Source organism: Culicoides brevitarsis, chromosome 2 (genome assembly GCF_036172545.1).
Source record: "Culicoides brevitarsis isolate CSIRO-B50_1 chromosome 2, AGI_CSIRO_Cbre_v1, whole genome shotgun sequence".
NCBI lineage: Eukaryota > Metazoa > Arthropoda > Insecta > Diptera > Ceratopogonidae > Culicoides > Culicoides brevitarsis.
Window position 1 is genome coordinate 6,311,059 of NC_087086.1, and position 13,618 is coordinate 6,324,676.

Here is a 13,618-nt window from a genome sequence, read left to right on the forward strand (position 1 = left end):
ATCAAAACTGTCAAAATATCATCCAAATCTTCGTAATCGTCAACGGCATCGAAATTTTTTATGTCACTGTGCAAAAAAATCACAATACAAGGAATTTCCGATAATTCGAACTTTTTTTCGAGCTTCTCCAAAAGCGGATACAAGGCATTGTGCTCCTTCGTGTAATAAGTTTCGAGAAAATATTTCATCAGAAAACGACATCCGCGGAAGAAATCCATTAAAATACTGTAAAGTTCGTCAACGAGTTGAAATCCGGGGCGTTTTGGATCTTCATTGTACAGATATGGCAACAAATAATTGATAATTTCCAAAGTTTTTGCATCTTCGTGATGTTTGTAGGTTATGAAATGTAGCTTCGAAAATCGCATTGGTTTGAGATTTTCTGTCTCAGAATTCCATTTTCGACGAAAAATTTGATGATTTCCAAGTTGCCCGTATCTAAAACCTTCTGAAATGTATCCGAGAATGCCCAATTTTCGTCAATTCTTTCATTTTTTTCAAGTTCCTGAAATAAAAAAAAAAATAAATTTTAGGATTCGATGTCGAAATTTTACAAACCTGAAGATCTTTAAATGCTGGAGAATCCATTTTTGATGAAATTTCGAGTTTTTTGTCACTTTCGAGCTGAATTTTTTAATTTTTTAGCAATTTCACAACTTTTGGCTTGCATTTGTTTACGAATTGTGAAAAAATCAGTGGCGTCGTGTTCGATTAAAAAATTTTACCTTTACATGTGCGCTGGGTAAAAGTGCACTAAAAAGTATTAAACAAGAAAAAAATTTAATTTTACGTTTTTTACTTGAAATTTTAACAAAACTTGAAATAAATTAAATTTATTAAGCCAAAAAAATACTTTTTTAAATTTTTTGCATTTCATAAAGTTTTTTATAAGCTCCTCCCAAAGCCAATAATTCATTATGTGATCCTTGTTCGACAACTTTTCCCTCTTTTACGACACAAATCACATCCGCATTCTCAATTGTACTTAAACGATGCGCAATCGTTATGCAAGTTCGTCCTTCGCGTGCCTGATCCAATGCTTCTTGCACAACTTTCTGACTTTGATTGTCCAAAGCCGACGTTGCTTCATCCAGTAACAGAATTCTTGGGTTTCTGATCAAAGCTCGTGCTATTGCGATCCGTTGTTTTTGCCCGCCGGAGAGTTGACTACCCTTTGCGCCCAAATTCGTGTCGTATCCTTGCGGTAAACGAATAATAAAATCATGAATGTTCGCCATTTTGGATGCTTTGATGATGTCTTCCATGGAAAGTTGATCGCTATCGTCGCCATAAGCGATATTTTCAGCAATTGAACGATCAAAAAGCGTAGGTTCTTGAGACACTAAACCGATTTGATTACGTACGATTTTGGCGGGAAGTGCATTAGCGAGACGATCATCGATCCACTAAAAGGAAAAAAGGTAAACAAAAAAAGATCAAATTGAGGTTAGAATTTTTCTTACGATTTTTCCTTCTTTTAAATCATAATAACGCAATAAAAGTTGAATGCAGGTTGATTTTCCGCATCCAGATGGTCCAACTAATGCCACAGTTTGTCCTTTAAAGATTTTCAGATCGAGTCCTTGTAAGACTTCAACTTTGGGTCTTAATGGATAACTGAATTTGGCGCCTTCGTAGGTTATGTCGCCTTCTGCGATCTGTTGAAAGATACGAAAAAAGATTTTTTGAAAAGAATTTATATTAAAAAAATTGATGTTTACCCATTTAGACTGTTGCCATCTTTTGTCATGGATTATTTCGATCGCTTTTCGACTATCCAGTAGATCTAAGACACGTTTTGCACTTTTCATTGCCGAGTTAACATTTGGCGCGAAAGCTAAAGCTTGTCCCATCATCCATGCTCCGAATAAAAGTGCCTCAGAAACTCTAAAAATACAAAAAAAAAAATAAAATATTTTTCAGATTTATGTAATTTTAATTTTTTTTTTCAAATTTCTTATTTTTTTAAAATATGAATATTTTATTTTTTACTAAATTTTTTAAAATATTTAAAAAAAAGTTAAAAAGCAAGATTTTTTTTAGAAAATTTAATATTTTTGAGTATTTGTCAAATTGCAAGATTTAAAAAAAAAGAAAAAAATTATTAATAATTCTAATTTAACAAAAAAAAAAAAAAAAAAAACAAATAAATAAATAAAATTAAATAAAAAAATAATAATTAAAAAAAATAAATATAAATAAAAAATAAAATATTTAAAACAAACTTTAAAAAAAATTTAAAAATTTGATATTTTAAAAAATTGTCAAATAATTTAATATTCAAAAAAAATTAAAGGAAATATTTTTAAGCAATTATTTAATGAAAAAATTAAAATATATTTTAATTTAAATAAAATATTAAATAAATTTTTAATTTTTAAAGATTTTAAAAATTTCAAATAATTCTAAAAAAAAATAAAATATTTGTAAAAACTATTTTTTTTTTTAATTTCAAAATTTTTAAACAATTTTTTTCTATTTTTTAGATAATTTTTCACAACTTACTTGACAACCTCATCGAATCTCATCTCAAATCTGGAAACCAAAATTCCTCCATACCACAAAGCCAACGCATAACCCAACATCGGAATAGTTTGCCCAACTGCATAAACAGGTCCTCGATACCGTATCTTCTTAATACACGTTCTCGTGACATCATTTATGATCAATTCGTACTTTTGCAAAATCAACTTCTCCTGTCCCAACGATGCGATCGTCTTAATATTCGAAATTGCTTCGACAGCAAGTTTCGTCGCTTGTTCCGTCGACTTTTTCTCCTTAATTTCGCTGCTTGTCATGAGTTTGGACTCAATAAAAACCACAGCTAACGTAATGGGCAACGCCACAATCGACACAAGCGTCAATTTCCACGAATAATAAAAGGCGAGAGCGACTCCGATGATGATAATTGAGACACATTGAAAAATGTATCCCATCCGAGTACCCAAAGCGCCCTCAACTTGCGCACAATCCGAACTGAGACGACTTGAAAGCTCGCCAACGGTGTTTGTGGGTTCGTCGTACCACGCAACGCTTTGATTGATCATCGCTTCGAAGGACAAAAAGCGCAAACGTTTCGTTAAACGAGCGCCGGCAACGTTAAAAGCGTACGATTGAAGAAAAGTAGCGATTCCTGTAACAATTCCGAGCACAATGAACATGATGGAGTAAAAATTGGTGCCTTCTTGAATGGCAATGTCGTCAGTTCCGCCAAGTAATCCGTAAATTCCGCCGAAAAGAACGGCAAAAATGGGAAATGAAGCTCCTACGATGACAGCGGAGACAGATCCAAGCAGCAAAAAAGGCCATTCAGGAGCATTTAAGCCCAAAAGACGACGCAACGGGACTTTATGCGAGTCATCCTTAACGTCACTTGAGTAATCTTCCTCTTCATTCGAGTTCGCGTGACGATAATCGAGACTTTTTTGCGACAAATCCAAGCTGGTAAGACTTTTAAAATCGTTTTGAGCTGAAAAATCATCATTTTTCTCCTCATCTGTTTCTTCTTGCTTCTTATTACTCGTCGCCAGCACCAAATTATGATAAATTCCCTTAATTTCCATCAATTCGCTGTGTTTTCCTTCCTCAACGACGACTCCTTTATCGATAACGACTATTTTATCGGCATTTACAATCGTGCTCAAGCGATGCGAAATAACGATCGTTGTTCTTCCTTCCGATGCCTTCTCCAAAGCATTTTGGACTTCGCGCTCCGACGTTGGATCCAAAGCTGAAGTTGCCTCATCCAAGAGTAAAATTGACGGATTTTTGATGATTGCTCGTGCAATGGCGATTCTTTGTTTCTGCCCGCCCGAAAGTTGAGCCCCATTTTGTCCGACTTTGGTTTCGTAACCGTCGGGGAATTTGGAGATGAATTTGTGACACGTTGCGATTTTGGCGGCTTTTTCAACTTGTTCACGTGTCGCTTCGGGAAATCCGTAACGGATGTTTTCGAGGATTGTAGTGTCGAAGAGAACGGGTTCTTGGCCAACGACGCCGATGAAAGATCGTAAATGACTGACGTTGATGGTTTTCAGGGGAATGCCATCGACTTCAACGATGCCCTGAAATGGTAAAAAAATAAATTTTAGTAAAAAAAATTTTTTTGAAAGTCAAAAATTTGTTAAAATTTCAAAAAATTTAAATTTTTAACATTGAGTTCTAAAATTTTTAAGAAAAAATACCAATTTTGAGTAAAAATTTAAGAAATATCGTAAAAAATTTAAAATTTCAAAATATTTTGACAGCTGTCAAATATTTGAAAGATGTCAAATTTTTTTTTGAGAAAAGATATGAAATTCAACTTAAAATTGACAAAAATAATGTTGAAAATTTAAATATAACAAAATTTTGACAGCTGTCAAATAATTTTTTATTGTCAAAAATATGATAAATGTCAAAATTTTTGTAAAAATTTCTTCTCTTTTAAATTTTTTTTAAATTTCATATCATTTTTTTCTCATTTAAAGTCTCAAAACACAAAAAATTTAAATTTTAACCGAAATTTTGACAGCTGTCAATCGATATTTTGTTGAAAAATTTGACAGGTGTCAAAAATATTCTCAAATTTTGGCAATTTCAATTAATTATCTTAAAATTTTTAGGCCAAAATCAATTTCTCGAATCGAAATCTTTGACACATGTCAATTTTTAACAAAAATTATTTGACAGCTGTCAAATTTTTTTTTATGAAGTTTAAAATTGTTTACGATAATTTTTGTCAATTTTTAATCAAATTTCGTATCTTTTCTTGAATTTTTAATGAAAAAATCAATTGACAGCTGTCAAAATTTATTTTTAAATTCAAGATTTACCTCTTTAGGATCGTAAAGTCGTTGAATCAACTGCAACACAGTACTTTTGCCGCATCCCGACATTCCCACAAGTGCCGTCGTTTGTCCTGAACGCATCGTCAAATTCAATCCCTTCAAAACTTTGACGTCTTTTCTCGATGGATAATGAAAATGTACATTTGTCAACTTAAAATCTCCCTTCAACGCACTCGGTTTGCATCCTTTTTCACTCATCGCATCAATTTCTGACTTTCTTCCGATGATCGCATAAACTCCCGTTGCTGCAGCACGTGCGACATTAAAACTTTCCAAATGGGGCAACGTTAATCCCATATTTTGTGCTCCCGTTAAGACGCCAAATAAGACAATCAACAAGGCAGCTGGCGTGTATTCCTTGACTTCTTTGTAGCGATCTTCCAAAATTAATTGCATGCCGTACCAAAAAGCGAGCGCGTAAACCAAATAAATGATGAGCCAAGTGACGCCTCCGCCAGCTCCGGTGAACATTCCTTTGCGAATTCCATTTTTTTCGGCAATTCCGAGATGTTCGTTGTACCGAGCGACTTCTTGTTGTTGACCGTTGAAGGCGAAAACGGTGCGAATTGCATTCAGGACTTCTTCGGCGATGCCTCCAGCGGAGCTATAAGACTTTCGTTCCTTTTCCGTGAGCGTTGTTTGCATCTTGGCGACATAAGCTGTGGATAAAATGATCAAAGGAGACACACTGAGGATCACTAACGTGAGTTTCCATCCGTAAATGAAGGCAAAAATGATGGAAAAGAAGAAAGTTCCCACGGAATAGATGAAAATTGAGACTTTTTCGCTGATTCCTTCTTTGATTTTTTCCAAATCACTAAAATTTAATGAAAAAAATTTCTCAGGTGAGTTAAAAAATCTCAATTTTTTTAAAATTTTAGAGAAAAATTGTAAAAAAATTAAATTCTTACTCATTGAACTTCACAGCAAAACTCTCATTTTGGTTCAAATCGAACCACGTTTGATCCTGTCTCAGTACAGACTTGAAAAATAGCTTTTTAATTGTACAAATTTGCTTTTGCCCGGAAAAATTGAAGAGATAAATGCCAATTGCCATCGTGATAAGTTGAAAAATGAACACAACTACATTCGAAAGGGCATATGCCCTTGCATCGACGATCATTTCCGCACGATTTTCCTCTGTAGTCGCATTAATTCTGCAAAAATTCAAACATTTTTCACAAATTCTCATTAAAAATCAATCACTTACAAAATCCTTCCTCCGCCAAACCACTTAAGTATCAAAGTTTCCGTTGAAATTTCAGCTTCTCGCACCCGATCGATCAAAATTGTCGTATATTCGCCGTACAAAACGATCACTACTGGAATCCCGAGGGCACTGAGAACGGAGAAAATTATTCCAACAATGACCAAGGCAAGTTCGAGAGGCGTTGCGAACATAAAAAGTTCGTGAAAAGGTAAAATCGTGCCATTACTGAACGTTTTTTTGCTAAAAAATTAAAATTTATTAATTTTTCTTAAAATTTTCTTGTAGATGCAAAACTCACAGGCTTCTAAAACTTGCTGTTAAGACGTTTTTCCGCTTGAAATTGACCATTTTAGCGATTTTCGAGTGAGAGGCACATCTGAAACAAGCGAAGAACGCGAATTAACTGATGTTTGTTTTCATCGTCTACTGATAAATTAAGCAAACTTGTTACACTTTGAGAACACTTGAACGTCGATATGTAGAAAAATTCACGAAAGACAATTGAAATGAATGGATATTAATCAATTGGAACCATACACAAAATTAATATTTTAAACTTTAAAAGGCGTCTTTTGCTAAGTCACTGTGAAGGACGATCATATTGTCAAATCAAGCGTGTGAGCTTAAGTTTTTACGTATTTTTTTGGTTGATCCTGTTGTGCGTGAATTTCACACCTGAAAGGTATTTATTTGAAGATGATTTGAATTCTGAAGTTTATTTATTTTTTATTTTCAAATATTCGTTTTTTTTCTTAATTTTTATTTTTTTTTTTTTTTCGAATTTTATACAAAAACAAAAAATATTTTAATTAGATTTTTATATTTCTTTTTATTTTTTATTATTTTAAATATTTATTTTTATTTTGTTAATTAACTTATTTTAATAATTTATTATTTTTTTTATTTTTTATTTTATTTATTTATTTTTTTATTTATTTTTTATTTATTTTAATTATTTAATTTACTTTTTAACATTTTTTCTTAAATTTATTTTTTTTTATTCAACACTTCATTAATTTTTTAAAATTGTTTTATTTATTATAAGTTTATATTTTTTTTGTCATTTCAAATTTTTAAATGTTTTATTATTTATTTTTTTTTTTAAATTTTAAAAGCATCATAAAAAATCATGAAATTCGCATAAAAATCTTGAATGGCGTTATTCATTTATTTCTCAATTAATTTTAAATAATTTATTGCTTAATTAAATTTTTAATTTTTTAAAGAATTTTTCGATCTTTTTATTAAATTAATTAATAAAAAAATAAAATTGAATTATTTTGTCAATTTATTGCACAAATAAATATTTCAATAAATTAAAAAATTAATTTAAAAATAAATCTAGACTGAAAGGCGCCAAAAATGAAATTTGCAATTTATTTTACTTTTTTATTGAATTTTAGAACATTTTTTGTTAAATTTTGTTCATAAAAATTAGGAAGTAATCTTTTCGCTAAAAAGTTTCGATAATAACTAAATAAAATTTCCTGTTGAATGAATAGATTACTAAATTATATCAAACGAAGATAAGAAATTAATTGAAGTGTCATAAATGTTTATTTTGTGCAACTTCATGAGATAAAATTTTACGGATGAATAAGCATATTTTGTAAATTGAAGCCAAAATTGTCAAAAAAAATTGAAAAAATTTTTTTTTTAAATAAATTTATTTTTTTTAATTAGCGGAAAATTCAATAGGAAGCTCTCGTATTTTTCGATAATATTCTAAAACATCCCTGTCATTGATATTCGTTGAAGTCAATATCGGCAAGAATTCCTAAAAAAAATAAAATTAATAAAAAAATAATTAAAAAATTAAAAATATTTTTTTTTAAGTAAAAATAATTTTTTTACCTTCATTTTTCTCTCAAAGTTTGAATCAAACGAAATTTTTTGAAAATTATTTTGTTCAAAAATTTTTCGTAAAATCAAATTTTTGAGATAATTCACTAAACCAAAGTCAGGCGATGATATTTTAAGCACATCTTCTTCATGAATTAATTCAAGAATTGCAAATTTCCCATGGATTTTAATGACTGAACGATTATTTGATGAACTTAAGTTGAAATTGTTCAATAAAATGTTCGAGTTAGGAACTTTTAAGCTATGTGAAAAACTAATTTCGCTTGAATTTTTAATTTCTTCTCCCAAAATTCGTTTAATGAGTGAATTTTCATTCGTTTTCGTAATTTTTGATACTTCCTCATCACTCACAATTTCTTGTTTCAAATCTTCAGTCTTCGTTTTCACGTCAGTTTTTAACATTAAAAGGTCAGTATTTTGTCTTATCAGGTGAACAAGTGAAATTTTCATCTCTGGCAACGATAAATGTCCTTTTTGGCTCACGTCGAAGAGAATTTTTGATTTTTCATCCGATAAAAAATCTTTTAGACGAATAAATCTTTTTCGAATTTTTCCTTCAAATGAATATTCGAACAATATAAATGTGTTTTCGATACATAAAATCGTCCGTAAGTCATCAATTTTCATGTCAACGACGAGAAATAGCAAATTTTGGTCCATTGAGAGACTTTGGAGATTATGAACGTAATTTTTCAAGTCACGAGGAATCGATTCCAAGTACGAATTTTGTGAAGAAATGCTTGAAAAGCGTTTTGAACGAAAGTTTTCGAGCAATTCATGCCTTGATTGTTTCTCATCGATGGTTTTTTGGTAAGTTTTGTGCACCTCAAGTAACTTTTGTAACAGATTTTTAACAGAATTTGCTTTTAACAGATATTTATCATCGACCTACAATAAAAAATTTGTTAAAAAATTTTTTTTTTGAGAAAAATTAAATTTTTCATACCAACTGAAACTCATCATCATCATCTCCAACCGCAAATTCTTTTGTCGTAACTTCCCAATGATACATAAATCGATTTTCTGTGATGCTCAACAGTCGATTGACTTCCTTCACGAAAACAATTCCAACGATCCCCGGTAATTTTGTGACTTTTCTATCAATTTTTACGTCATTTTTCATTTGTTTTACCTCAATTTCATGAAGTTCGTTGCCATTTGACACCGCTAAGAGCTTTTCCGTGCACAAACTCCAACAATTTTCGAACAAATGGAATCTTTTCGAGCCAACAACTCCAAGTAAGGAACATAAATACGAAATTTCCATCGTTCCGGATTCCAAAATTGCGATGAAAAGTGAATTTTTCATGAAAAATCTCATTATTTTTGAACTGTAACTTCGAATTATTCGAATTTCATCGTCTTCTGTGTCATTTATCCAAAAAATATTATTTCCCACGGAGAAAAGCAGAAAAGGATCTTTTCTCACAGGCATCGAAACACCTAAAAAAGCACTTAAAAAACTCAAATTTCGTTCAGAAACAACAAATTGCCCTAAAAAATAACTTTCGTCATCAACTGCTGGTCCACAATCGACAATTTTTGATGGATTTTCGTTGTTCGTGTCTGGCAAAAGTTCGATCCGCAAGTTTTCTCGAGGGTTTTTCACGAGAACAGCAACCCCATCTCTGTATTTGATGATGTCACGACATCCTGAGGGACTTTTCAGCTGTTTAAGTTGCTTGTAAGAGGCAAAAGAGGAGAGACTTTGATCTTCATGAAGGCAGTAAGTTCGAACTTTGCTGTGAATTATCTTCAAAACTGAACTTTCTACTTGAATTAAGTTCTCTTTCAGCGGTTTGATGGCATTTGGTGTGCTTAGAATCGTTCGAAGGTCTCCGAGAAGGAACGTGAGGATCTCATTGACACCTTGAACGATGAGCATGGTCCTATTTTCGACATGTTGATATGAAATTCCCGTCGGTTGGAAGCTCGGAGGGATCGAAAGATGCAATTCTGTGACTTTTGAACCGTCGGATGGCTTGAAAATCTTCTTCGGAGGCTCCATTTATTGAATTTTCAGGAGAAATGAAACTTCTTGGCGGTTTATTTTGATTTTTGATTCATTCAAAATTCGCTCCGGGCATGAAATGAAGCATTTTATTTGCGCCTTGGGTACTTTTGTTATTCAGAGTTGACAGCAAAACAACGGAAACAACGTGCGTTTTGTTTACTCTGCAAAATTTTGAAGAAATTTGACAAAAAACAAGTCAAAAATGGTGCCAGAAGGCGAAGATTACATTCCGTTGGAGAATGCAAACAAACCGGCGCGACGTCAAAGCAACGGCAATCAATTTGCCGCACGTGAAGGAGACTGGCCATGCGATTGCGGCAACACAAATTTCGCCTGGAGAGGCGAATGTCACAAATGTAAGAAGCCCCGACCCGGCGGAGTGCCTGCGAATGTCGCAAAAAAGCCCGCAGCGCGTGGCATTTCATCAAGTTTGAACAAATCGCGTGACAATTCCAAGGGAAATGATCGAGATTGGACCTGCGAATGCGGAAAAAGTAATTTTGCACGCAGAAATGAGTGTTTCAAATGCAACAAAAGCAAACCCGAAGGCGGAACAAACAAAAAATTCACAAATCCCAATGCTCGGGAGGGAGATTGGAGTTGTGAATGCGGCGCAAATAACTTTTCACGACGAACGGATTGCTTCAAATGTGCCAAAAAACGACCCGGAGGCTTTCAAAAAGGTGCTAATAACAGAAATTCGGGATCTCGCGACAGTTCAAACGTTCGTGAAGGAGATTGGACCTGCGATTGTGGCGAAAGTAACTTTGCTCGACGTGCCGAATGCTTCAAATGCAAAAAATCCCGTCCCGGAGGCGTTCCTAAAAGTCCCAATAAAGGTCCTCGTGACAATTCGAACGTTCGTGAAGGAGACTGGACCTGCGATTGTGGCGAAAGTAACTTTGCTCGACGTGCCGAATGCTTCAAATGCAAAAAATCCCGTCCCGGAGGCGTTCCTTCTCCCAAAAAACCTTCGAAAAAACCACAAAAAGACACTCCCGCATCCGAAATTAACCGCAAAGCGCGTCTCATCGTGCGAAATTTGCCTTTCAAAGCCAAAGAAAGTGACCTGAAGAAGCATTTCGCTCCCTATGGCGACATCGAAGAAGTCTGCATGCTCAAACGACAAGACGGAAAGTTGGTTGGATGTGCCTTTGTGCAATACAAAAAAGTCAATGACGCCGTAAAAGCTGTCAAAGAGACAAAAAATAAGAAATTCATGGATCGCCCGTTGCGAGTCGAGTTCGCGTTAAGCAAACAAGATTACGCGAAGAAAAAAGGACTCAAAACTGAAGACGACGACGAACAAAAAGTCAAAAAAGAAGTCGTGAAGAAGGAAGAAAAGGATCCGGATGACGAAGAAAAGCCCGTAAAAAAAGGTCCTCGTCGCTCAGCGAACGATGCGGGCGATGGCAGAACACTTTTCATCAAAAATCTCCCGTTTGACACGACAGACGAAGAACTCGGGCAAATTATGTCGCAATTTGGCATGCAAGAGTACGCCTTGACGAATCGCGAACCGATTTCGGGTCATTCCAAGGGAACTGGGTTCGTTCGTTTTCGCACAAAGGAGTCGGCGGATTTGTGTTTGCAGAATTCCGGCAAAATTCAAGTCAAGGATTTCACGTTGGATGTTTTTCCTGCCATGAGTCGCAATGAGGCGAAGCAAAAGCACGAGGAAGACAAGAAAAAAGAGCCGAAAGACTCGAGAAATTTGTATCTCGTGAAGGAAGGCGTTATTTTGGCAGGTTCGAGTGCTGCAGAGGGCGTTTCCGCTTCCGACATGCAAAAAAGACTTCATTTGGAGAAAATTAAGGCGCAATGGTTGAAAGATTTGAATCGATTTGTGGCAAGAGATCGCTTGACAATCCATAATTTGCCCGAAAAGTACGACGATAAAAAATTAAAAGGCATGGTGATCCAACAAACGGGCGAAACTCCGAAAGAATGCAAAGTGATGCGCGAAAATAAACCATCAAAAGACTTTCCGGGAGGCAATAGCAAAGGATTTGGCTTTTTATCCTTCGAAACACACGAAATCGCATTAAAAGTCTTGCGAAAATTGAATAATAATCCAAATATTTTTGGAAAAAACAACCGCCCAATCGTCTCGTTCAGCATCGAAGACAAAAAAGCGATCAATTTGAAGCAAAAACGACTCGAAAAATCACTTTTGAACAACCCGACGTACCAAGCAAAGCTCGAAAAAGAGAAAAATCCCGACGAAAAACCCAAAAAGAAGGCAGAAGAAAATTTCCCCGGCAAATTTGTGCTGTTGAAACGCCCCGCAGACGACGATGATGACACAAACGAAAACCCGAAAAAGAAGAAGAAAACAGAAGATGCGGATTTCGTCGGATTAGAAGCTAAAGAAGGAGTTACCCGGATGCGATCTCGGTCGAAACTCGATGCTCAAGCACAAAAACACGCAGAAAACACACACAAACTCAAAAAACAACAAAAACGCTTAAAACTACAGGAGGAAATCCGCAAGGAAAAGCAAGAAATCGGGCGAACGAAGAAGAAAAAGGTCGAAAAAGACGACAACTTTGGCGAACTTTTCACAGAATACAAAAATTTATTCAAAGCAGCGACGAGTACAGATAAAGAGGTTGTCAAGAAGAAGAAACAAAAATGGCATGAAGGCGTCGGAGAGAATTAAAAATACATTTTTATAGCAAAAAACTGTTTTATTATATGAAAAAGTTGTGAGAAAAGCGAAAAAAATAAAAAAAAGTTGAAATATTAAAAAATTAAAACAAAAAAATTTTTTTTGAAAGACGTTCAAGTGCCAGGCAGAGTTCTACAAATCTTAAGAGCTATTTTCTAAATTTCTACGTTATTGTATGTGGTTACGTATTTGCTTCACTTTTTAAGTGAACTTTTCCTTTTTGCTTATTTTTACGTTAAAAATCGTAAAAAAAACATTAAAATATATAAAAAATCTTTTCCAAAAAAGCGCTCGATTATTTTTTTTTTTTAATTTTTTGTTTAAAGTGATTTTTTTAGAATTAAAAATGTTAAGGGATCAGCTCGATAATTTTTTTTTAGATTTAAAATTTTTTGACAGATGTCAAAATTTAAGCTTTTTGCTTAAAATTTATAATTTTTTAATAAAATTATTTTTTTTTAATTAAAATTTTTAATTTTTTATAAAAATTTTTAGATGTTAATAAAAATAATGAACAAATTTTGAAAGAATTTTAAATTATTCTCTTCAATATTTTTGAATTTCATATTTTAAAATTTTTATTTTTTTTTTTAATTAAAATGTTTAGATGTTGATCGAAAAATTAACAAATCTTGATAAAATTTTTAAAAATATGAAAGAACATTTTTTTAAGAAAATAAATAAATATTTTTGAATTTGAATTTTAATATTTTTGAATTTATTTTTTTTTTATTTTCTATAAAATTTCTAAAAAAATATAAAAATAAAAAAATGAACGAATATTGATAAAATTTTAAATTTTGATTTAAAAAATTTTTTTTTTTTTTTGAAAAATAAATATTTTGTGGAATCATTCACTGATATTTTTTTTCTTAACATTTTTTTTTTCAAAAATTTCAATTTTTTAAGAGATTTGAAAATTAAAAAAAAATAAATTTGAACCAAAATTTGACAGATGTCACAAAAAATTACATAGAACATTTTTTGTTAAAAATCTGAAGAAAAAAAAAATAAAATAAAATTAAATAATT

The 13,618-nt window shown here is 32.7% G+C and overlaps 3 protein-coding genes across 5 annotated transcripts; 1 reads left to right on the forward strand and 2 right to left on the reverse strand.

Moving 5' to 3' along the window:
• Nucleotides 1-817: 817 nt before the first annotated feature.
• On the reverse strand, nucleotides 818-7,492 carry LOC134829652 (multidrug resistance protein homolog 49-like). Of its 3 annotated transcripts, XM_063842850.1 has the most exons (9): nucleotides 7,425-7,492; nucleotides 6,338-6,415; nucleotides 6,040-6,279; nucleotides 5,741-5,986; nucleotides 4,815-5,646; nucleotides 2,506-4,064; nucleotides 1,722-1,887; nucleotides 1,464-1,658; nucleotides 818-1,406 (listed from the first exon to the last, which is right to left on the reverse strand). In XM_063842850.1, the coding sequence occupies exons 2-9, from the start codon at nucleotides 6,385-6,387 to the stop codon at nucleotides 858-860; spliced, it is 3,837 nt and encodes a 1,278-aa protein (XP_063698920.1). In that variant the 5' UTR covers nucleotides 6,388-6,415; nucleotides 7,425-7,492; the 3' UTR covers nucleotides 818-857. The 3 variants fall into 3 exon arrangements, with proteins under 3 accessions (XP_063698920.1, XP_063698918.1, XP_063698919.1); XM_063842848.1 differs by having other exon boundaries at nucleotides 1,464-1,887; XM_063842849.1 differs by lacking the exon at nucleotides 7,425-7,492 and adding an exon at nucleotides 6,484-6,569 and having other exon boundaries at nucleotides 1,464-1,887.
• A 222-nt stretch (nucleotides 7,493-7,714) lies between these two features.
• LOC134828408 (uncharacterized) lies at nucleotides 7,715-9,948 on the reverse strand. Its single transcript, XM_063841387.1, has 3 exons — nucleotides 8,849-9,948; nucleotides 7,894-8,790; nucleotides 7,715-7,816 (listed from the first exon to the last, which is right to left on the reverse strand). Exons 1-3 carry the CDS (start codon nucleotides 9,908-9,910, stop codon nucleotides 7,715-7,717), a joined length of 2,061 nt encoding a protein of 686 aa, XP_063697457.1. The 5' UTR covers nucleotides 9,911-9,948.
• Nucleotides 9,949-10,048: 100 nt separating this feature from the next.
• Nucleotides 10,049-12,780, forward strand: LOC134831939 (RNA-binding protein 28). The gene has a single exon (XM_063845777.1). It carries the CDS (start codon nucleotides 10,119-10,121, stop codon nucleotides 12,576-12,578), a length of 2,460 nt encoding a protein of 819 aa, XP_063701847.1. The 5' UTR covers nucleotides 10,049-10,118; the 3' UTR covers nucleotides 12,579-12,780.
• The last annotated feature ends 838 nt before the right edge of the window (nucleotides 12,781-13,618 follow it).